This window comes from Mobula birostris, chromosome 4, assembly GCF_030028105.1.
Source record: "Mobula birostris isolate sMobBir1 chromosome 4, sMobBir1.hap1, whole genome shotgun sequence".
Taxonomy (NCBI): Eukaryota; Metazoa; Chordata; class Chondrichthyes; order Myliobatiformes; family Myliobatidae; genus Mobula; species Mobula birostris.
In genome coordinates this window covers 193,436,018-193,461,631 of record NC_092373.1, presented here as the reverse complement: position 1 = coordinate 193,461,631, position 25,614 = coordinate 193,436,018, and the positions used below count along the sequence as shown (strand labels likewise).

At 41.7% G+C, this 25,614-nt stretch overlaps 1 protein-coding gene across 3 annotated transcripts in view; it reads left to right on the top strand.

Annotated features, from left to right (window-relative positions):
- The window catches only part of atrn (attractin), a 408,487-nt gene that overhangs the window by 72,586 nt on the left and 310,287 nt on the right, over positions 1 to 25,614 (top strand). For all 3 annotated transcript variants that reach the window (XM_072256711.1, XM_072256712.1, XM_072256713.1), the window contains exon 3: positions 302 to 415. In XM_072256711.1, the coding sequence (XP_072112812.1) occupies positions 302 to 415 (114 nt within the window). The remainder of the gene's footprint in view (positions 1 to 301; positions 416 to 25,614) is intronic.

Here is a 25,614-nt window from a genome sequence, read left to right as displayed (position 1 = left end):
AGCATTAACACTGGCAACTTCCTTCTTTTCCAGGTTCTCCTCCAGGTACCTTGATATTCCTCTTATCCTGGCATTATCAAGGCCACATATCCTTTGGGATTCTCATTATTTGCTGCAGAATATGCCGTCTTCCTTCAAAATCTTGATTGTGCAGTGTTGTATCTTAAGTATTTATCGTTTGAAGTGTGTATTGATTTTCATGGTGCCATTGAAATTGCTACAGTGTGAAAGTTTTGGACAGTTTTTAAAATCTTGTTTGTAAATTAAGATTGTTTTGACTTGAATTTGTTTTTCTACCTAGGCCAAACACTATATTGAGACTTCGCTTCATTCACTTTGCTACAGAGTGCAGCTGGGACCATTTGTATGTCTATGATGGGGACTCTGTTTATGCACCACTGTTAGCTGTGTTCAGGTAAGAAGAGTGTTCCAGCTTGTTCAAGTGGATTTTGATTGTTTTGGGTGTGGAATTTGCAGTGATTGCAAATCATAACTGGACTGAAGCTACTGCAGTTATGTAGCACAATTATAACTTTTTATGGGCATCAAAAGCTGAAGTAAGTAATTGATTGTCAGAATAGGAAAAAGATGTATAGAATCAAACCTTGAAGTAAAATTGGAGTTCAAAGATACAGTGCCTATAAGAAGTATTCAACTCAATCCCCCCTCCCCCCGAAAGTTTCATGTTTTATTGTTTTACAACATTGAATCACAGTGGATTTAATTTGTCTTTTTTGACATTGATTAGCAGAAAAAGTGTCAACATGAAAATGGATCTCTACAAAGTGACCTAGATTAATTACAAATATAAAACATAAAATAATTGATTGCACAAGTATTCACCCCCTTCAAATCAGTATTTAGTAGATGCACCTTTGGCATCAATTACAGCCTTGAGTCTGCGTGAATAAATCTCCATCAGCTTTCCACATCTGGACACTACAGTTTTCCCCCATTCTTTTTTACAAAACTGCTCAAGCTCTGTCAGATTCCATGGGAATCATGAGTGACTAGCCCTTTTCAAGTCCAGCCACAAATTCTCAATTGGATTGAGGTCTGGACTCTGACTTGGCCACTCCAGGACCTTAACTTTGTTGTTTTAAACCATTCCTGTGTAGCTTTGACTTTATGCTTGAGGTCATTGTCTTGCTGGAAAAGAAGCCTTCTCCCATGTCGCAGTTCTCTTGCAGACTGCATTAGGTTTTCCTCCAGGATTTCCCTGTATTTTACTGCATTCATTTTACCTGCTACCTTCACAAGCCTTCCAAGGCCTGCTGCAGTGAAGCATCCCCACCAGCATGAAGCAGCCACCACCATGCTTCACGATAGAGATAGTGTGTTTTTGCTGATGTGCAGAGTTTGGCTTGTGCCAAACATAACATCTAGCCTAATGGCCAGAAAACTCAGTCTGGTTTCATCAGACCATAGAACCTTCTTCCAGCAGAGTTTTCCATGTGCCTTCTGGCAAACTCTAACCAAGATTCATGTGAGTTTTTTTCAACAGTGGCTTTCTTTTTGCCACTCTCCCATAAATCTGCAACTGGTGAAGCACCCGGGCACCAGTTGTTGTGTTTGCAGTCTCTCATCTTAGCCAGTCAAGTTTGTAACTCCTTCAGAGTTGTCATAGGTCTCTTGGTGACCTCCCTCACTAGTCCCTTTCTTGCATGGTCACTCAGTTTTTGAGGATGGCTTGCTCTAGGCTAATTTACACTTGTGCCATATTCTTTTCATTTCTTAATGATCGACTTAACTGTACTCCAAGGAATATTCGGTAACTTGGAAATTTTCTTGGATCCCTCTCCTGATTGTGCTTTTCAATAACCTTTTTACAGAGTTGCTTGGAGAGTACTTTTGTTTTCATGATATAGTTTTTGCCAGGATGCTGACTCACCAGCAGTTGGACCTTACCGCTACTGATGTATTTTTACTACAGTCAATTGAAACACTTTGCGCACAGATCTCCATTTAACCAATCATGTGACTTCTAAAACTAGTTGGCTACACCAGTGATGATTTGGTATGTCATATTAAAGGAGGGTGAATACTTATACTTATGCAGTCATTTATTTTGCTTTTTATATTTGTAATTATTTTAGATCACTTTATTAAGACCTGTTTACACTTTGACACGGAAGTGTCCTTTTCTGTTAATCAGTGTCAAAGAAGCCAAATTAAATCCACTGTGATTCAATGTTGTAAACCATGACAACTTCTAAGGGCGGGTGAATACTTTTTATAGGCACTGTAGTAATTTAAGCTTATGGTTAAGGAACCCTCCTGATGAAGGGTCTTGGCCTGAAATATTGACACTTTATTCCTTTCTATAGATGCTGTCTGACCTACTGAATTTATCCAACACTTTATAGATTTCCAGCATCTGGTTACTATGGATTACCAGTATCAGCAGAATCTCATGCATTTATTTAATTATCCCTCTCTGAGCCTTGTAGTGCATTGGGTGGCATCCTTTGCTGTTTGATAAGCATTTGTCTGTTTTCCCAAGAGGCTGATTTGCTAGCTCAGTGCTCAACCCTGAACGATAGAAAACCTGCGAGGAACTGGTTAGATTCACCTTGAAGTTCAGTGCAATAAGCAATAAATATGGGGCAGGTGAACTAAATTAGAATAACAACATTTGAATTTTAAAGAAGCAGTAGGTATTTGTTAAATTCAATATCATTAGAATCTTTGTCTACCTTTCACATTTTTGGAGTGATTGGAAAGACCAAAATGCACTGTGAGAAGGTAATAAGGATTTGGTTCATGATGAAGGTACCTTCACAGTATTGGTTGGTGGAATGTTCATCCCTTTTCATCTAACTGTGATGAAGGAATGTTGCATTTTTAAGTCTGGATGGCGTGTGTGACGTGGAGGAGAACCTGCAGGTGATTCATTCCCATGTGTCTGCTGCTCTGCTGCTTGAAAGAAGTCTCAAGTTTCAGAAATGTAGTGAAGAAGCCTGATTGTAGATAGTGCAATTTTGTAGTCGAAAGTCTGGCACCCATAGCAATGATAGATTTTAAGCTTTCCTGTATTTTGGGCAATGTTAAAATGAAGTTTGAAAGGACTTGGAACAATACAACACAGTACAAGCCTTCTGGCCCATGATGTTGTGCTGACCTTTTAACATACTCCACTGTCAATCTAAGGCTTCCCTCCCATATAACTCTCTATTTTTCTTTCATCCGTGTGCCTGTATAAGAATCTGAAAACCTATAGTATTTGTTATTTCCAATAGTTTTTCCAGTTAACTTCCAAATTATGCTTGAATGCTTCTGAGCCTCAGCTGATGTTTTTTAAAATGTCTGTGCAACAAAAATATATATTTTTCCCTTTAAGCTTAACAGATTGGAACCTTGGGTTCATTTTGCCCATCCATCTCAAAATATCTTGTGCAGATTTCATTTACTGCTACTTGTTAACCATGGCCAGTGCAGACACAGTGCGTTGAAAATGTCATTGCTCATTTTTCTGGTCACTAATTTTGCAGAACCTGTTGACTGTATTTACAATTTTTATGCTGGTTAAACACTAAGTTGTATTGGGTGTAATTTTTCAGGGTATGCAAGATGCAAATAGTAGTTTCATCAGTTGATATTACCTAAGATTAATGTCTTTACCAGTGTTCAGATAAGTGCATTATATCTCAATTTTGTTATTTGTGGATAATTCTGTGTGCATTTTTTAATTTGTCTGTTAACTAACAAATGGTTACACTTCCAACAACTATTTTATATGAATAATTTTGGAACAGATTAACACATGGAAAAGCACAAGTGCAAATGCATGTGAATATCAGATTGCGTCATTTTTGTGTATACTCAGTTACTTACTACATAATTGTCATTTTTCTTATTTATTTTTCTTATTTGTTATAACTGTTGACAAGTATAAACTCAAAAAGAGCATTCGGTTATGGAGTAACCATGGAACACTCATGAATCAGAAACAAAAACAGGCTATTTGGCTTATTGAACATGGCCTGCCATTGAATAATGGAACAGGCCCTTCCAGCCCAACCAGCAGCTGCACCCAGCAACACAGCACAAGCCTAATCACAGGACATTTACAATGATCACTTCACCTCCTAACCGGTATGTCTTTGGACTGTGGGTGGAAACCGAAGCACCTGGAGGAAACCTACACGTCACAGGGAGAACATACAAACTCTTTGCGGACGGTGCCAGTATTGAACTCTGATCTCCAAAACCCTGAGCTGTAATAACATTGCTCTAGCTGCTATGCTGCTGTGGTGCCAAGAACACAGCAACCTGATTGCATTCTTATTTCTGTGTTCCTTTGTACCTGGGAACATTTCACCGCTTGTCTATCAGGAAAATAGCTGATGGGTCTTTATCTTAAAGTTATCGAAAGACTTTGTTTCCCCATTTTTTGAGGAAGAACATGGAGACTCGTGATCCTCTGAGAGAAAACAAATTCAGCTCTCCATCTTAAATGGATGGCCCTTTATTTTTACATAGTGTCTCATACTTCTAGATTCTGCCACAAGAGAAGACATCTCCTCCACCTTCACCTGACAGGAGTCCTCATGATCACATATGCTTCATTGTTCAAAACTCCAACAGTATGGGTTTTTTGTAGGCCACTAAATAGTAGTCATAAAATTAGGTATAATTCAGGAATAAGAGATGAGTATAACAGGAATATTATGGTAATCATGGGAGAATTTAACCAACATATTGCCTCAACCAAATTTGCGTAAGTAAGATGGAAAGTGAATTAGTGAAATGTGTACAAAATGATATTCTAAATTAATACATTGAATCAACTAGGTCAAAGGGATTTTTTTTTGGTGCAGTGCGTTGATTGGTAGTCTTGTTGTCAAGGATTCTTTTGGGGAAGGGTGACTATAGTATGATCGGAGTGATACTGAGATTGAAAGTGTTATAGCTCAATATGAAAGTAGGGTCATAAAGGGGAACTATGAATTCTCGATAGAAGAATTAGCTGTTGTGAGAGATGTGTGAAAGTTACGGAGGAATGGATTTATTTAAATTATCATTTAAAGAAATAATGAAAACTTTGCAGAAACTATTATTTAAGGTTCTGAACAGGAAAAATGATTCATCTGAAGTGCAGGATCTTGGTTTACTTGGAATTCAGTAAGATCTTTGACGAGATCCCAATTGGGAGCAGGCCTAGAAGATTAAAGGCACATTGGATCCAGAGCGATTTGGTAAATTTGATACAAAAGTGGTTTTGCAATAGGAGATGAGGTGATGGTAGGGAGTTATTTTTGTGGTTCGATGCATGTGAATCGTGGTGTTCCACGGGAAACAGGTGGTGGACTATTGCTGTGTGAAATATATGTGAATAATTTAGATGTGCATGTTGGAGGCATGATTAGCAAATATGCCAAGTAATTGGAGAGAATTTTTGATCTCAGCAAAGCTGAATAAATAAATGGATAAAGAATGGCGAGAAGGATTGTGCTGGAAGATTAGCGAGAAACATAAAAACAGTTATAAGAGCTTATATATATACGTAAAAAGGATAAAACTAATGTGGACACGACTCACAAAATGCTGGAGAAACTCAGCAGGTCAGGCAGCATCTGTGGAGAGGAATAAACAGTCAACCCTTTATCAGGACTGGAAAGGGGAAGAATCCAGAATAAGAAGGTGGTGGGTGGGAGGGGAAGAAGTACAACCCAGCAGGTGATAGGTGAGACCAGGTGAGGGGGAAGGAAACCCAAGTATTGAAGGCATTACAAACATGCACTCAGTGACTACTTTATTAGGTACACTTGTACACCTGTTCATTAATGCAAATACCTATTCAGTATGGCAGCAATTCAATGCATAAAAACATGCATATTTGGTCAAGAGGATCAGTTGTTGTTTAGACCAAACATCAAAATGGGGTCTAATTGAAACGTGATCTAAGTCACTTTGACTATGGAATGATTGTTGGTGCCAGACAGAGTAATGTGAGTACCTCAGAAAAAGCCGATCTCCTGGGATTTTCAGGCATAGCTGTCTCTAGAGTTTACAGAGAATGGTGCAAAAAACCAAAAAGAAAAATTCCAGCGAACAGCTCTTTTGTGAGTGAAAATGTCTTGTTTATATTGAAGGTCAGAGGAGAATGGCCCAACTGTTTCAAGCTGACAGGAAGGTGACTGTAACTCAAATAAGCAATCATTGTAACAGTGGTGTGCAGAAGAACATTTGTGAGTGCACAACACGTTGAACCTTGAAGTGGATGGGTGACAGCAGCAGAATACCACACTGGGTTCTACTCCTGTACCTAATAAAGTGACCAGTGAGTAGAGATGGGAATGTAGAAATGGAAGAGGAATTGAACAATTATCTTGCATCAGTCTTTGCAAATGAAGGTATATTTGAGAAGCAAGTGTCTAGAAAAAAATGGAACTGAAGGAATGGAAGTATTGAGAAGTGTTGAAAATGTGACTGCTAAAAAATATGCTAAGAAATCAATTGGTGTGGTGTATTTGGATTGATTCCTAAGCATATTTTCAATAAGGTCTTGCAAAGGAGGGTTGGAACTTGGTGGTAGTTAACCAGAATCAGGTTTAATATCACCAGTATGTCATAAAATTTGTTAACTTTATGGCAGCAGTACAATGCGGTACATGATAAATAGAGAGAAAAAGAAAACCCAATTACATATAGTGTATATGAAATAGTTGAAATTAAATAAGTAATGCAAAAAATAGGAAATGATAATAAAAAGAAGTAGAGGTATTATTCATGGGTTCAATGTCCATTTAGAATTCAAAAGGTGGAGTGGAAGAAGCTGTCCTGAATCGTTGAGTGCCTTCAGGCTTCCTGATGGTAACAAAGAAAAGAGGTTATGTCCTGGGTGATGGGGGTCCTTAATGATGGATGCCACCTTTTTGAGGCATCGCTCCTTGAAGATGGCCTGGATACCACAGAGGCTAGTGCCCATGATGGAGCCGGCTAATTTTACAACTCTCTGCAGCTTACTTTGATGCTCTGCAGTAGCCCACACATACCAGACAGATGGTGTTGCAGCTGGTTAGAATGCTCTCCGCAATACATCTGCGGAAATTTGCAAATGTTGTTGGTGACATACCAATTCTCCTCAGACTCCTAATGAAATATAGCTGCTGTCTTCCCTTCTTTATAGCTGCATCGTTAATGTTGGGTCCAGATTAGATCTTTAGAGATATTGATACCCAGGAACTTGAGATTGCTCACTCGCTCCACTTCTAATGCCTGTGAGGGCTGGTGTGTGTTCCCTTGTCTTAACCTTTCTGAAATCCAAAATTAGTCTATGGTCTTACTGATGTTGAGTGCAAGGTTGTTGCTGCAAAGCCACTCAGTATACCCTCTTGTCACCATCTCAGATTTTGTTGGTAATGTAGAAGTAAGGATTAAGAATTACTTTTTAGACAGAAAACAGGGTGGGAATACTTAAGTTGGCACACTGTGACTATTGGGGTATTGCAAGATTCAGTGCTTGTGTCCGGCTTTTCAGGATTTATGTTCAAGGGCACCAGATTTGCAAAAATGATATTAAACTATGTGTGTTTGTATGGGGGAGGAGGGTTGTAAGAAAGTTTCAAGAGCAAAAACTTGGCATATAGAAAATATAAAGTGAAAAATATGCTGTTATCCATTTTGATACACATGTCAGAAAATAAGTATGGTAAAATGCTTATTGTCAGTCTGGCTCATTTGGGTCCTGTTTTCTCTCCTTCATCTGGGTAAAGGATCCTGCTTCTTGTATTCCCTTGAAACACACCAAAGCCCTAGTTCTCATGCTTCTTTTCAGTTCACCATGGCCTTGCTTTCTGTGCTCCCTTTAAACTTCCTTTCACTGGAAAAGTTACTGCACTGCTATGTAGCTTCAAAAAAGGTGAATTAATCATATATTGGAGTAATACTACAAGCAGTAGTGCAAAGAATCTGCCAGTCTGGCACCATCTAAGTACTGAGGGTGCGAGATTTTTGGAGTTTTGACACTGCAGTGTGGCTACTCTTTGCAGTCCGGGTTGAGAAGATCTATTCATTGCTCCTATTATAATTATATTGTTCTATTCTTTTAAATACCTTGATGTTTTGGAATGATCTGTATGGTTGGCATGTAGAAAAAAATCTTTCGCTTTATCTCGTTACATGTGGCAGTAATAAACCAGTTACCAATTATTCATTAAATACTGTTTTTAAAGATCTCAATAATCTGATAATGGAGTGCATCAAAGAATCACTTTTGTTTTTTTGAAAACGCAAACAACAGGAATTCTGCAGATGCTGGAAATTCAAGCAACGCACATCAAAGTTGCTGGTGAACGCAGCAGGCCAGGCAGCATCTCTAGGAAGAGGTACAGTCGACGTTTCAGGCTGAGACCCTTCGTCAGGACTAACTGAAGGAAGAGTTAGTAAGAGATCTGAAAGTGGGAGAGGGAGGGGGAGATCCAAAATGATAGGAGAAGACAGGAGAGGGAGGGACGGAGCCAAGAGCTGGTCAGGTGATTGGCAAAAGGGATACAAGAGGATCATGGGACAAGAGGTCCGGGAAGAAAGACGAGGGAGGAGGAACCCAGAGGATGGGCAAGGGGTATAGTCAGAGGGACAGAGGGAGAAAAAGGAGAGTGAGAGAAAGAATGTGTGTATAAAAATAAATAATGGATGGGATACGAAGGGGAGGTGCTACACATGCCCTTACACTTCCTCCCTTACCACCATTCAGGGCCCCAGACAGTCCTTCCAGGTGAGGCGACACTTCACCTGTGAGTCAGCTGGGGTGATATACTGCGTCCAGTGCTCCCGATGTGGCCTTCTATATATTGGCGAGACCCGACGCAGACTGGGAGACCGCTTTGCTGAACACCTACGCTCTGTCTGCCAGAGAAAGCAGGATCTCCCAGTGGCCACACATTTTAATTCCACATCCCATTCCCATTCTGACATGTCTGTCCATGGCCTCCTCTACTGTAAAGATGAAGCCACACTCAGGTTGGAGGAACAATGCCTTATATTCCGTCTGGGTAGCCTCCAACCTGATGGCATGAACATCGACTTCTCTAACTTCCGCTAATGCCCCACCTCCCCCTTGTACCCCATCCGTTATTTATTTTTATACACACATTCTTTCTCTCACTCTCCTTTTTCTCCCTCTGTCCCTCTGACTGTACCCCTTGCCCATCCTCTGGGGTCCCCCCCCCCACCCGCTGTCTTTCTCCCCGGACCTGTCCCATGATCCTCTCATATCCCCTTTGCCAATCACTTGTCCAGCTCTTGGCGCCATCCCTCCCCCACCTGTCTTCTCCTATCATTTTGGATCTCCCCCTCCCCCTCCCACTTTCAAATCTCTTACTAACTCTTCCTTCAGTTAGTCCTGACGAAGGGTCTTGGCTGAAACGTCGACTGTACCTCTTCCTAGAGATGCTGCCTGGCCTGCTGTGTTCACCAGCAACTTTGATGTGTTTTTTTGATCCTGCTGAAGCTCTCAGGCCTTCTTTTGCCAGTCTCTTAAATTTAAGCAATCTCTCTCAAAAGATGATTGGCAGGTCAGCTTTTTCAAACTACTCTCCTAAACTGTGGAACTCACTACCTAAAACTATAGGGGATGCAGACTTAATGATACTTTTAAACGCCAGCTCAAGGCCTGTTTATTTAACCTTCCTTTTAATGGGAGTCTCAATGGCAAAATTCCTTCAAGTCATCTAAACGTTATGTTATGCGTGTCATTCACAAAGTTAAACCAATCAACGCGACATATAACATGATTGGACAGATTCTTGAAACAGTCACCCACCACCCATATCTTGGTGTTGAAATTAGCGAGGATCTTAACTGGGCATGCCACATCAATCAGATTGCAGGCAAAGCAAATAAAGTGCTGGATAGCCTGAGAAGAAACCTCCACTCATGTAGTAAATCCGTCAAGGACATGGCATTTAAGACACTCGTCCGTCCAAAGGTTGAGTATTGCGTGGCCACATGGGATCCCCATCAAGCTAACAATAAGAAGTCCATCGAAAAAATCCAACGCTGTGCTGCTGGTTTTGTGTTAAACAATTACAACAGGAAATCCAGTGTCACCAACATGCTCCCTAACCTTCAATGGGAACCACTTGAAAAGCAACGTATTAAACTATGGTTAATTTTCATTTTCAAAGAAGTTCACAACACCACTCCATCAAACATCCAAATTCGTCACAGGGTCAGTTCAACTCGACAGCAAACCGGACCTCACATATTGGAAACTCCAGATTCAATAAGATTTGCTACCAGTACTCCCTCTACCCTCCCTCCACCCAAGATCAACAAAGGAGTGGAATCTTCTGCTGCCAGACCTGCGCAGTATTTCTGACATTAATATTTTTAAAGATAAACTCAATCAAATCGATTTAGGGGATCTCGTCAAAAAAAGCTTACTTTACAATTTAACTCCAATGCCGTTCACACCAACTGTGCGTTATAACAGGCGTCTGGCAGTGCTTGCGCAGTACCAAGCAGAAGAAACTAACGTCAGTTTGTCTTTTATTTTCATGTTTGCATTTTATCCCATTATAAAGTACTTTGAGCTATAACATTTGTATGAAAGTACTCTAAATAAATTATTATTAAATATTGAGTGATTGGTGGTGTTGATCTTCAACAGGACTCATTTGTGCTTGTAGACAAGTGCTAAAAGTAGAAGTTTAACAAGTGATTTAATGGGCGTATAGTGATACAGCATAGAAATTGGCCCTTCATCCTAACTTGACCATGTTGTTTAAGATGCCTAATGTGGGAAAATTTGATTTTGCTCATCTTATTTTCCTACATTTAGCCGATATCCCCCTATTCCTTCCCTATCCAAATATCTTAAATATTGTCTTGTACCAATTTCTACCATCTCCTCTGGCAGCTTGTTCGACATATTCACCTCCTCTCTATGTGGCAAAATATGCCCCTCAGATCTCTTTTAAATTTTTCTCCTCTCTGCTTAAACCTGTCTTTGGGGATTTAAAAAAAAATGATTATCTACCCTTTCTATGCCCCTCATAATTTTCTCAACCTCCTTATGTTACCCTTTGCTTCTGTAAGAACAGTCTCAGCCAGTCCAATCTCTCCTTATAACTAAAGCCCTGAATTCTGTGAAGAATGCTGGTGAATCTCTTTTGTGTTCTTTCAACCATGCCCTATCAACACATTAATGCAAATGTTTAATCAGCCAATCATGTGGCAGCAACACAGTACATGAACACATGCGGACATGGTCAAGACAGTTGGTTGTTCAGACCTAACATCAGAATGGGGAAGAAATAAGTAACTGACTGTGAAATGATTGTTGATGCTGGACCTGGTGGTTTGTGTTTCTCAGAAACTGCTGATCTCCTAGAATTTTCACGTACAACAATCACTAGAGTTTACAGAGAATAACGTGAAAAATTTAAAAAAAACATCCAGTTGGTGGCAGTTCTGTGGGCAGAATGAGAGCGTTCATAGGAGAACGGCCAGACTGGTTCAAGCTGACAGGAAGGTGACAGCAGTTCAAGTAACCACACATTACAGCAGTGGTGTGCAGAAGAACATCTCTGAATGCGTAACATATCAATTCAATTCAATTCGATCAAACCTTGAAGTGGATGGGCTACAGCAGCAGAAGACCATGAACATGCAGTCAGTGGCCACTATATTAGGTACAGGAGGTATCTCATAAACTGGCCACTGAATGTATAATGTGAGGAACTGAACTGCACACGATATTCTTTTGTTTTGTACAGATGCAACATAATGTTTCAATTGTTATACTCAGTATTCCTGTTTATGAAGTCAAGGAAGTTAAACAAACATAACCTTGTGCTCTAGATAGTGTTGGCCTTCTTACATCAGAAAGGTTGTATTGCTAGAAAGGAAGTGCAGCAAAGTTGTACGAGACTGGTTCCAAAGATAGTGAGTTTCCAGTATGAAGAGAGATTGAGTGGATAGGAAATGTATTCTCTAGAGTTTAGCAGAATGAGAGATCTTCTCAAGATGTATTTGTTGCAGGACATGGCAAGTGATGTGTAGATAGGATGATTGATCTGGCTGGGTAGTCTGGGCCTCAGAGGCACAATTTCAACTAAGTTTAGGCTGTGTAGGACTGTGGTAAAGAGAAATTTCTTTACTCAGAGGGTGGTGAACTTTTGGAATTCTCCACTTCAGAGGACAGCGAAGGTTCAGTAAATATGTTCATGTAAAACAGAGACTGGTGCATTTCTAGTTATGGTGGAAATTGAGGTGCGGGATCCTGAAAACCCACTCTAAAGGTATCGGACATCAGACTTCTGAATAGTTCATGAACCCGCAAACACTACCTCACTATTCTTCTTTTGTAGTATTTATTGTAACTTATAATTTGTACTACTGTCACAAAAAATCAAATTTCTCAACTTAGATCAGCTAATAACTTTAATGAATCTCGGAGCAAGCTCAAAGCTCTGATGTCTTCTGTGGTATTGCTACTGAATTATAACCTCCTTTTATTTATTCAATTCTCCTTGCAATAAAGGGTGATATCTGTTAAGTTTCCTAGTACTGTACTTCATTAGCTGTTTGCGTATCCTGCACAAGGACAGCCACATCTCACCATATCTCAGACATCTCTCACCATTTAGAGAATGGGTTTTTATTTTTTTCTTGCTAAAATAAGCAATTTCATATTGTTCAACATTATCTTCTGTTGGCCAGTTCATTACCCAGTGATTTAACTCATTTGTTCCTTTGTTCTCTCCTGCATCCTCTTTTCAACTTGCTTTTCTTTTCAGTAACCACATTTCATCTGTCTTTATTCAAGGTTTTTATATAAATTATATTGTCCTGAGACATGCGCTGATCCTTGTGCACACCAATATGTGTGTGTATGTGTCCATGCGCCGATGTAAAAGTTTCTTAATTGTCCTTAATGTGTTTGCTTCTAGCACTACCCCTGGCAGGGTGTACCATGCACCCACCATTCTCTGTGTAGGAAGCTTACCTCTGACAACTGCCCATACTTTTCTCCAATGACTTTATAATTATGCCCCCTTGTATTAGCTCCGCCTTTTAAAATCCTATTCTAACTGTGCCACTATTACTACTTAAATAGTAAACATTTGTTTTTGGGATCTGGGGCAAGCATTTATACCTCAAGCAGATGTGTTGGTATCTTTGTTTGGTGCCATGCCTTTGGATAGTGAGCTGAAGGATTTGAGCATGGTAAAGGATGATATATTTTCTATTGAAAGAGTGTGCATCTGAAAATGAGAGTGTACTTGTATGGCCTTCCAGTAGTTAAAAAAAAATCAGAGTTGCCATGTCAAAGTTTTACAGTGAATTTTATAGAAGCTGCACCCTGCTGTAGATGTTAATAAAATTGATGATGGGAGTTAAACTTGCAGTTTTATTTGCTGTTTTACAATGTAGTGGGAGCTTGCATGAATCTAGGTAATTTTAGAAAATTACAGCCAACGTATCAAAGATGTCATTGGTCACTTTTTTATAGACCTTGTCATGAAGTTGATCGGAATTCAAGTACTTCTTCTCTCCCTTCAAATCACCAGTTCCGAAATGTTGCATATCCCTTCCAGTGAAGACTGATCCAAGATACTTGTTTAATTCATTCACAATTTCCTTATAGAGTTATAGAGCAATGTAGTATGAACACAGGCCCTTTGGGCCAATGAGTCCATGCCGACCGTGGTGCACACTCAACTGTTCTCAATTTGAGTTCAGCACATATCCCTTTCAGCCTCACCCCTCTGTGTACATATATGTGGTTTCTCAAAAGACATTATTCTACCTGCCTCAACCACTTGTCCTGACAGCTCTGAGCTCATTGCCATGAGTTTGCCACTCTCGGTGTGCGAAGAAGTTGCTCTTCAGGTCCCTTTTAAATCTTTCCCCTCTCAGTTTAAATCTGTGCTCCTCAACCCTAAAAAGTCAATTATTTATGTGTAGCGTTCAGTTATATTGGCTCGTATACGTCTAGGGGAAATCCCACCCAGCACCCGCCTCGACACTCCCCACAGGGTCAGTTGCTGCCCAAATCAAGTTCAAACATCAATCATTAGCCAGCACACCCAGTAAATTTTAACAAGTACACTTTATAGGTATTACTAATTCTATGACATTAATATAAATGCGATACAGAAAGGGAAGTAATGAAAAAAAAAGGCGCCAACACTTATCAAAGTCCAAGTTCTTCGTGCGAAACCGTTGGAGCTCAATCGATTCCGGACGACCACCTGAATCCTGTCGACTCACGGCTCGGGACCACCCGGAGTGATCGACCGGAGCCTTTCTGCACGTCCGCCGTCCTCCTCGTCTCTCCTCCGACTCCCCGCCAAAACCCCGTCCCCAGTCATATGATACACCATTATCATCCGAAAACAAAACGATACATGACCACCCATTGGTTAATAGCACCCTGCTATCTATAATAACCCAAGCAACTGTCTAGTTAGAGACTTTCTCAGCATTCCCCAGTATAACATAACAAAGAAGTCATTTTAAATTTAACAAAAAAGGAAGACCCCGTACATATGTCCATCATAATAGTAAACATTTTTATATAAAATTGCCTCTAATTCTTGTATGTTCTAGGGAATAAATACCTAGGGTGGCTAGCCTCTCCCTATATAGGTTTCCCCCGCTATCCGAAGGTAGAGCTTTCCTATGAAACCGTTCGTAAGCCGAAATGGCGTAAAGCAAAGAAGCAATTACCATTCATTTATATGGGAAAATTTTTTGAGCATTCCCAGACCCAAAAAATAACCTACCAAATCATACCAAATAGCACATAAAACCTAAAATAACACTAACATATAGTAAAAGCAGGAATGATGTGATAAATACACAGCCTATATAAAGTAGAAGTAATGTATGTACAGTGTAGTTTCACTTAACAGAATCGGGAAGTTTGAGCCAAAATCGATTTGTCGAAAAAAATTGGCACGTCACGCATTCGCATGTACATGCAAGTCACGCATACACATGTACACACATTCGCACGTCATGCATGCGCACACACCTGCCCGTGCAAGGCTTCATGGTCATGGTAGTCTTTCTTGGGGTAAACACAAGTTTAAAGCGAGCAACACACATAAAAGTTGCTGGTGAACGCAGCAGGCCAGGCAGCATCTCTAGGAAGAGGTGCAGTCGACGTTTCAGGCCGAGACCCTTCGTCAGGACTAACTGAAGGAAGAGTGAGTAAGGGATTTGAAAGTTGGAGGGGGAGATCCAAAATGATAGGAGAAGACAGGAGAGGGAGGGATGGAGCCAAGAGCTGGACAGGTGATAGGCAAAAGGGATACGAGAGGATCATGGGACAGGAGGTCCAGGAAGAAAGACAAGGAGGCGGGGGGGGGTGACCCAGAGGATGGGCAAGGGGTATATTCAGAGGGACAGAGGGAGAAAAAGGAGAGTGAGAGAAAGAATGTGTATATAAAAATAAGTAACAGATGGGGTACGAGGGGGAGGTGGGGCATTAGCAGAAGTTAGAGAAGTCGATGTTCATGCCATCAGGTTGGAGGCTACCCAGACGGAATATAAGGTGTTGTTCCTCCAACCTGAGTGTGGCTTCATCTTTACAGTAGAGGAGGCCGTGGATAGACATGTCAGAATGGGAATGGGATGTGGAATTAAAATGTGTGGCCACTGAGAGGTCCTGCTTTCTCTGGTGGACAGAGCGTAGATGTTCAGCAAAGCGGTTTCCCAGTCTGCGTCGGGTCTCGCCAATATATAAAAGACCACATTGGGAGCACCGGACGCAGTATATCACCCCAGCCGACTCACAGGTGAAGTGTTGCCTCACCTGGAAGGACTGTTTGGGGCCCTGAATGGTGGTAAGGGGGGAAGTGTAAGGGCATGTGTAGCACTTGTTCCGCTTACACGGATAAGTGCCAGGAGGGAGATCAGTGGGGAGGGATGGCGGGGGACGAATGGACAAGGGAGTTGCGTAGGGAGCGATCCCTGCGGAATGCAGAGGGGGGGGGAGGGAAAGATGTGCTTAGGAGAATAATATGTTGGACCCGGAGGCTGGTGGGGTGGTAGGTGAGGACCAGGGGAACCCTATTCCTAGTGGGATGGCGGGAGGATGGAGTGAGAGCAGATGTACGTAAAATGGGGGAGATGCGTTTAAGAGCAGAGTTGATAGTGGAGGAAGGGAAGCCCCTTTCTTTAAAAAAGGAAGACATCTCCCTCGTCCTAGAATGAAAAGCCTCATCCTGAGAGCAGATGCGGCGGAGATGGAGGAATTGCGAGAATGGGATGGCGTTTTTGCAAGAGACGGTGAGAAGAGGAATAGTCCAGATAGCTGTGAGAGTCAGTAGGCTTATAGTAGACATCAGTGGATAAGCTGTCTCCAGAGACAGAGACAGAAAGATCTAGAAAGGGTAGGGAGGTGTCGGAAATGGACCAGGTAAACTTGAGGGCAGGGTGAAAGTTGGAGGCAAAATTAATAAAGTCAACGAGCTCTGCATGAGTCGGCTGGGGTGATATACTGCGTCTGGTGCTCCCGATGTGGTGAGTTGGCTGGGGTGATATACTGCGTCCGGTGCTCCCGATGTGGCCTTTTATATATTGGCGAGACCGGACGCAGACTGGGAGACCGCTTTGCTGAACACCTACACTCTGTCTGCCAGAAGAAGCAGGATCTCTCAGTGGCCACACATTTTAATTCCACATCCCATTCCCATTCTGACATGTCTATCCACGGCCTCCTCTACTGTAAAGATGAAGCCACACTCAGGTTGGAGGAACAACACCTTATATTCCATCTGGGTAGCCTCCAACCTGATGGCATGAACATCGACTTCTCTAACTTCCGCTAAGGCCCCACCTCCCCCTCGTACCCCATCTGTTACTTATTCTTATGCACATATTCTTTCTCTCACTCTCCTTTTTCTCCCTCTGTCCCTCTGAATATACCTCTTGCCCATCCTCTGGGTCCCCCCCCCCCGTCTTTCTTCCCGGACCTCCTGTCCCATGATCCTCTCGTATCCCCTTTTGCCTATCACCTGTCCAGCTCTTGGCTCCATCCCTCCCCCTCCTGTCTTCTCCTATCATTTTGGATCTCCCCTTCCCCCTCCAACTTTCAAATCCCTTACTCACTCTTCCTTCAGTTAGTCCTGACGAAGGATCTTGGCCTGAAATGTCGACTGCACCTCTTCCTACAGATGCTGCCTGGCCTGCTGCGTTCAACAGCAACTTTTATGTGTGTTGCTTGAATTTCCAGCATCTGCAGAATTCCTGTTGTTTGCGAGTTTAAAGCAAGCGTCTTTTTTCATAAAAGCAAAAATCCTCTTTCAGTTAATGAAAACAGGTACTAATGTGGGTCTTTCGTAAAAGCGAAATGTCGTAAGGAGAACGTTTGGAAAGTGGAGGGACATCTGTAACTCATATTCTCCAGTCCTGGGAACATGCTGATAAATCTTTTCTGCATTCATTCCAGTTTAACCACATTTTTCCAGTACCAAGGTGACCAAACACATTGTACACAGCACTTCAAGTGCAACCCCAAACTGACTTGTACAATTGCACTATTATGTCCTAACTCATATACACAGTGACCCGACTGATGAAAACTAGCATGATAAATGTCTTCTTCAACACCTTTTCTAACTGTGGCATTGCTTACAATGAACTATGCACTTACACTTCTATGTCCCTTTGTTCTATTCCACTCCCTAGTGACCTACCAAAGTATACGTCCTGTGCTTGTTTGGCTTTCCAAAATTTTAACCTCACACAACTGTATTGAAATCCATTTGCCACCCCTTGACATACTTAACTAACCGATTAAGATTGCCTTATACTCTGATTAATTTTTCTTCACTATTAAAATCACCTCTTAATTTCATGTCACTTACAAATAATGAATAGCAAAGATTCCCAACAGCAAACCCTGCGGAACACCACTCATCACTGCCCTGCATTTTGAGAACTTTCAACACCACCCTTTGCTTCCTACCTCTGAGTTAATTTTGAATCCACCATAACTAGCTCTCCCTGGATTCCTTGGTGCATAACCTTTCAAACCAATCTACCAGTTGGTACCTTGTCGAAGGACTTGATAAAATCCAAATAGGTAACATCGACTGCCCTAGCCTCATCTACTCTTTTTTTGTTACCTCTTCAGAAAAGTCTAAAGTGTTCATCAAGATCGACTTCCTGGGCACAAAACCACGCTGACTCCTCCAAATCATACTCTGGCTATCCAAATGCTGGTAGATCCTGCCCTTCAGAAATCCCTCCAGCAAATTCCCCACTACTGATGTCAGACTGACTGGCCTGTAGTTCCCTGGCTGTTCCTTGCTACCCTTCTTAAACAATGGAATGACATTAGCTACCCTCCAGTCTTTGGGAATTTCACCAGAGGCTAATGATGAAGGGGCCACCCACTATTTCTTCTCCATCCTCCCACGAAGTCTGAAGATACAGTCAATCTGGAGACTTATCCACCTTGTTTTCCATTATTAATTTGCAAGATCAGTTTCTACAGGACCAGCAATCATTTTGTTAAATTTCTTTTGTAAATATCTAAGAAAATCTCACTTGTTTGGCAGTGATGGCTACACTGTATTCTAGTTATTCCTTCTTTGTTAACCTTTCAGTCATACATTGCTGATTTTTTAATATTCTTTGCAATCTTTTAACCTGCACATAAACATATTCCAATTCTTTTGTTTTTCCTTAACTTTTTAGTTACTATGAATGTCAGTGAATTTTTCTTTCTGGTTATAATGTATATATTCTTTTATTCTGAAAAATCACCTTCCTCTGGCATCTACATTGACTGATTGCTTTACCTTATTTGCTAGTTCACTTGAGCTAATTGTGTTTTCGTACCTTATAATTGCCCTTTGTGCTATTTTTAATCTTGCCCTGTGTAATTATTAATTTCATAGGGATGCAAAGTATTCATTACAGTAAGATTTGATATTTATATTTGAGGGTGATGTACTGACTGTGGGCAATAGGGGTAGGTTGGCTAAAGTAGATTGTAAGTCCAGAAGTCGAAGCTGAAACCTGGAGACTGGAAGCCTGCCCTGGAGTTGGAGAATTTCCCGCATTGGTGGGTGGGAGGGAAGAAAGGGGCTTGTTTTGCTGTTGCTTTGTGGCTTGTTATGTTTGGTATTGTTCTGCCAAGCATTGTGGGCACACTGTGTTAGCACCATAATGTGAGGTGATACTTGTGGGGTGCCCTCAGTACATCCTTGGTTTTGTTGGTTGTTAACACAAATGATGCATTTCACTATATGTTTCCATGTGCATATGATCTGAATATGAATCTGATTAGGAAATTAGATGTTAAGTAAAACAGGAGATGATTGAATGTCTTTAAAGGAATGCATTATAATTTCAAGACCAACTTTTTCTTCTCACGAGCATGACAAATCTGTGGAATTCCCCACCCTGGATGGAGACAAAATACTTTTGGGTATTAAAAGAGGAAGTAGATACATTTTTGAAAGTTTGGAGAATTGAAGAATATCGGGATCTGACACAGAAGAAGAGTTGAGGCTGATCATCTTGGAAAAAAAGTTGCGGCAAGACTACTCCTATTTCATTATATTTTTATTGCATTGGCAAACAAGAAAAGCAATCCAAATGTGGCTAAAAAGATTATTAAATTAACAGAAACTTCTAATATTGCCAAGAAAAGTGTAAAGTTTTAATATTTGCTCGAGTGGCCAAAATATTTAGCACAAGAGTAATAAAATATGGGAGTAAATCAAAAAGACATTTTAAGGCTTCTAAAAATATGTAACATTGTAATGAGTTTGGTCACTTATAGACCATTAGACCAGAACGCATAGGAATAGAATTAGGTCATTTGGCCCATCGAGTCTGCTCCACCATTTAATCCTGGCTGAATCAATTTTTCCCCCTCCTTAGCCCCATTCCCCAACCTTCTCCCCGAAACCTTTGATGCCATGTCCAATCAAGAACCTATCAAGAACCTATCAAGCTTTGCCTTAAATACACCCAATGATCTGGCCTCCACAGCTGCCTGTGGTAATAAATTCCACAAATTTACCACCCTCTGGCTAAAGAAATTTCTCCTTCTCTGTTTTAAATGGACACCCCTCTATTCTGAGGCTGTGCCTTCTTGTCCTAGACTCCCCCACCTTGGGAACCATCCTTCCCACATCTACTCTGTCTAGGCCTTTTGACATTTGAAAGGTTTCAATGAGATCCTCCCTCATCCTTCTAAGTTCCGGCGAGTACAGACCCAGAGCTATCAGAAGTTCCTCATGTGATACCCTTTCATTCCTGGAATCATCCGTGTGAACCTCCTCTGAACCCTTTCCAAAGCCAGCACATCTTTTCTTAGATGAGGAGCCTTGAACTGTTCACAATACTCAAGGTACGGCCTCACCAATGCCTTATAAAGCCTCAGCAACGCATCCCTGCACTTGTATTCTAGATCTCTTGAAATGAATGTTAACATTGCATTTGCCTTCCTCACCACCGACTCCTATCTTCAAGCTACCCTTTAGGGTGTTCTGCACAAGAACTCCCAAGTCCCTTTGCATCTCAGATTTTTGGATTTTCTTCCTGTTTAGAAAATAGTCTGCACATTTATTTCTACCACCAAAGTGCATGACCATGCATTTTCCAACATTGCATTTCATTTACCACTCTCTTGCCCTTTCTCCTAATCCGTTTAAGTTCTTCTGCAGCCTACTTGATTCCTCAACACTACCTTCCCCCTCCACCAATCTTCGTATCATCTGAAAACTTGGCAACAAAGCCATCTATTCCGTCATCTAAATAATTGATAGACAGCATGAAAAGAAGTGGTTCCAACACCAACCCCCGTGGAACACCGCCAGTCACTGACAGCCAACCAGACAAGGATCCTTTTATTCCCACTCGCTGCCAATCAGCCAATGCTCTAACCATGCCAGTAACTTTCCTGCAATACTTTGGGCTCTTGACTTGGTAAGCAGCCTCATGAGTGGCACCTTGTCGAAGGCCTTGTGAAGTCCAAATATACAAGATCCACTGTATCTCCTTTATCAATCCTGCCTGTAATCTCAAAAAATTCAAACAGGTTTGTCAGGCAAGATTTTCCCTTAAGGAAACCACGCTGACCTGTTCCTATCTTGTCTTGTGTCACCGAGTACTCCATAACCTCATCCTAAACAATTGACTCCAACATCTTCCCAACCACTGAGGTCAGGCCAACTGGTCTACAATTTCCTTTCTGCGGCCTTCCTCCTTTCTTAAAGAGTGGAGTGACATTTCCAATTTTCCAGTCCTCTGGCATCATGCCAGAGTCTAATGAGTTTTGAAAGATCATTACTAATCCCACCACAATCTCTACTGCTACCTCCTTCAGAAGAACCCTAGGGTGCAGTTCTTCTGAACCGGGTAATTTGTGTACCCTTACTTCTTTTAGCTTTTTGAGCACCTTCTCCCTTTGAGTAACTGCACTCACTTTTCTTCCTTGCTGACCTTCAACATCTAGCACACTGCTAGTGTCTTCCACAGTCAGGACTGATGCAAAATACTCATTTAGTTCATCTGCCATCTCCTTGTCCCCCTTTATTACTTCTCTGGCCTTATTTTCTTGCGGAACTATATCCACTCTCATCTTTCTTTTTTTTACATGAAAATTTTGTTCCTATCCACTTTGATATTGTTTGCTAGCTTGCTTTCATATTTCATCTAATGATTGCTTTAGTTGCTCATGTAAATTTTTAAAAACTTCCCAATCCTTTGTCTTCCCTCAAATTTTTGCGTCGTTGTATGCCCTCTCTTTTGCTTTATATTAACCTTGACTTCCCTTGTCAGCCACGGTTGTACTGTTCTGCCATTTGAGTATTTCTTTGTTTTTGGTATACATCTATCCTACACCTTCCTCATTTTACTCAGAAACTCACACCATTGCTGCTCTGCTTACATCCCTGCCAGCAGTTCCTTCCAATTTACTTTGGCCAGCTCCTCTCTCATACCACTTTAATTTCCTTCACTCTACTGAAATACTGCTACATCAGACTTGATTTTCTCCCTATCAAATTTCAGGTTGAACTCAATCACTGCCTCCTAAGGGTTCTTCTACCTTAAGCTCCATAATCACCTCTGGTTCATCACATAACACCCAATCCAGTATATTTGATCTTCTGGTAGGCTCACCGACAAAATGCTCTAAAAACCATCTTGCAGGCGTTCAACAAATTCACTCTCTTGAGATCAATTACCAACCTGATTTTCCCAATTGACCTGCATGTTAAAATCTCCCATGTCTGTCATAACATTCCCCTTTTGATATGCATTTTCTATTTCCCGTTGTAATCTGTGGTCCACATCCCAGCTACTGTTTGGAGGCCATCAGGGTCCTTTCACCCTTGCAGTTTCTTAACTCAACCCATGGGGATTCAGCATCTTCCAATCTTATGTCATATCTTTTTATTGATTTGATGCCATTCTTTACTGGCAGAGCCACACAAATCCCTCTGCCTGCCTTCCTATCCCTCCATTAGAATGTGTAACCTTGGACATTCAGTTCCCAACTACAGTCATCCTTCAGCTGCGATTCAGTGATGGCCACAACATCATACCTGATAATCTGTAATCGTGCAACAAGATTACCCACCTTATTTCTTATAGCCCATGCATTGAAATATAAGACTTTGAATGCTGCATTTGCTACCCTTTTTGATTCTGCATCTCTAATACACTGATACTCACCCTGCTGGCTACAATTTTGTCCAATCATCTGCCTACCCTTCCTGACAGTCTGACTGCACGCTATATTTGCTTTTTTTTAACCATCCGTCTTATCCTGAGTCCCTTCACTCTGGTTCCCACCCCTTACCAAATTAGTTCAAATCCTCCCCTACAGCTCTAACAAACCTGCCTGTGGGAATGTTTGTCCCCTTTAGGTTCAGGTGCAACACTTCACTTTTGTACAGGTTATACCTCCCCGGAAGAGATCCCAATGATCTAAGAACCTGAGGCCCTGCCCCCTGCACCAGCTTCTCAGCCATTAATCTGCCACATCATTTCTACCCTCACTGGCATATGGCACGGGCAGCAATCCAGAAATTACTACTCTGGAGGTCCTGCTTCTCAGCTTTCCACCTAGCTCTCTGAATTCTATTTTTAGGACCTCTTTGCTTTTCCTTCCTGTGTCATTGGTACAAACATTTACCAAAACATCTGGTTACATTCCCTCCCTCTCCAAAGTGTTGTGGACATGATCCAAGATGTCCATGACCCTGGCACCAGGGAGGCAACATACCATTTGAGCATCTTGTTCATGTCCTCAGAATCTCCTGTCTGTTCCTCCGAATATTGAGTCCCCTATTACTACTGCTCCCCTTTTCTCCCTCTTTCCCTTCTGCACCATGGACCTGTCTTCGGTGCCAGTAACCCAGTCTCTGTGGCATTCCCCTGGGAGGTCATCTCCAACAACGGTGTCCAAAGCAGTATACTTATTATTGAGAGGAATGGCCACAGGTGTGCTCTGCGCTAAATGCCTATTCATATTTCCATTTCTCCTGACAGTCAGCCAGCTAATTGCTTCCTGCAACTTAGGGGTGACTACTTTCTTGTAACTCCGATAGGTTATCTCCTCACTCTCCTGTACAAGCGGAAGGTTATCCAGCTGCTGCTCCCTTACATGGTCTTCAGGGAGCTGCAGCTGGATGCACTTCATGCAGATGTAGTTCCCTGGGAGACTCTGGGTCTCCCAGGGTTCCAACATCTGGCATGAAGAGCACACTACAACCATTAAAACTAGGTACAGTAAGAGAGAAAAAAGGAGAACCTTCACAGAAACTGCCTGGAGCCAATGCCTCTTTCGAGCCAAAGCCTGACCCTCCTTCTCTTGCCACTGGCCTGCTTCCAACAATTGCTGCCATGACAGTGGCCGTCCCGCTTGCCCCTTCTGTACTTTTAAACAAGCGTCGCCCGCCTGTGAGAAACTTCATTGCTGTGGCCTCCTCCTGCTGGAATGAGCCTGAACACCTGCGAAGCTCTCCTTTTAAACGAGCTAGGAAAAGCTGTAATGAGGAACATACAAACGTTTGTAGAAAGAGGTGAGACAAAAAAAATTTTTTCAAAGATAGGGTTGTTCTTCATAGCAGAAGAAAGAAATGTACTAAAATGAATGAGAAAGGAAGGATTTAATTCATGTCGAGAAATTATTGATATCACTGACAAAGTATTTGTGAAAATTGTAGAACTAAAAGCTGACACATCTGATGAAGTCCATTCAATGGCCCTTAAGTGCTGTGGACATAGCAAATGCGATAATGCATCTGCTCAGCTGTTTTACAATCCGTTAATTCTCCATGAAAGGATAGAATGTAGTGCATCTAACTTGATTAACACTACAAAGCTAGATGTCATCGATAGAGAGCAATGCACACAAAATGCTGGAGGAACTCAGCAGGCCAGGCAGCATCTATGGAAAAGAGTTAACAGTCGATGTTTTGGGCTGAGACCCTGCATCAGGACCGTCCTGAAGAAGGGTCTTGGGCCCAGATGTCGACTGTTGATTCATTTCTATAGATGCTGCCTGGCCTGCTGAGTTCCTCCAGCATTTTGTGTGTGTTGCTTTGGATTTCCGGTATCTACAGATTTTCTTGTGGGTCTACATCTGGAGAGCCACAGTACTGAAGTGGTTAGCCCAACCCTGTTACATCTTGGAGCATCTCGGAGTTCGGAGTTCAATTCCGCCGCTGCCTGTGTGGAGTTTGTATGTTCTCCGCATGAACTGTGTGGATTTCATCTGGATGCTCTGGTTTCCTCCCGCAGTTCAAAGACATTGCGGTTAATTGGTCATTGTGAAGCATCCTGTGATCTGGCTAGTGGTGAATAGGTGGGTTGCTTGGCGGTGTGGCTCAGTTTGAATGGCCTGTTCCATGCTGTATCTCTAAATAAACAAACCAAGTCACATGGACTGGTTATACTGGAGGGCAAGAAGGTGACATATGGGATATAATTGAAGAAAGAAGGAAGCAATTCACTTTTGGAAGAAAAGGAAAACAAGATGACTTTGAAATTGAGAAAGCAGTAAATATCAGGTGTGTAAAATGTCTTGAGTGTACTGGTACATAAACTAAAGATAAAAATGTGCATATTGGGATGGTGATCTTTAGGCCTGAGGATGAATTTACATCAGGTTTTTCAGATAAGACAACAGGACCATAGCACGCAAGTGCAGAATTAGGCCATTCAGCCCATTGAGTCTGTTCCAGAATTCCATTAGGGCTGAATTATTATCCCTCTCCACCCCACTCTTCTGCCTTCGCTCCATAACTTTTGAAACCCTAATTAATTAAGAACCCATCACTTTAAATATACCGAATGACTTGATCTCCACAACTGCCCATGGCAATGAATTCCACAGATTCACCACCTCCTGGCTAAAGGATTTCCTGCTTATCTCTGTTCTAAATGGACATCCCTGTTTTCTGAGGCAGTGTCTTCTGTCCTAGAATCACCCACTCGTGGGGACACCCTCTGCATATCCACTCTATCCTTGCAGTATTCGATAGGTTTCAATGAGATTCTACCCCCCCCCCCCGCCCACCATTCTTATAATCTCCAGCAAGTACAGGCCCAGAGCCACCAAAAGCTCCTCAAACATTACCTCTTTCATTCCCTGAATCATTCTTGTGAGCCTCCTCTGGACCC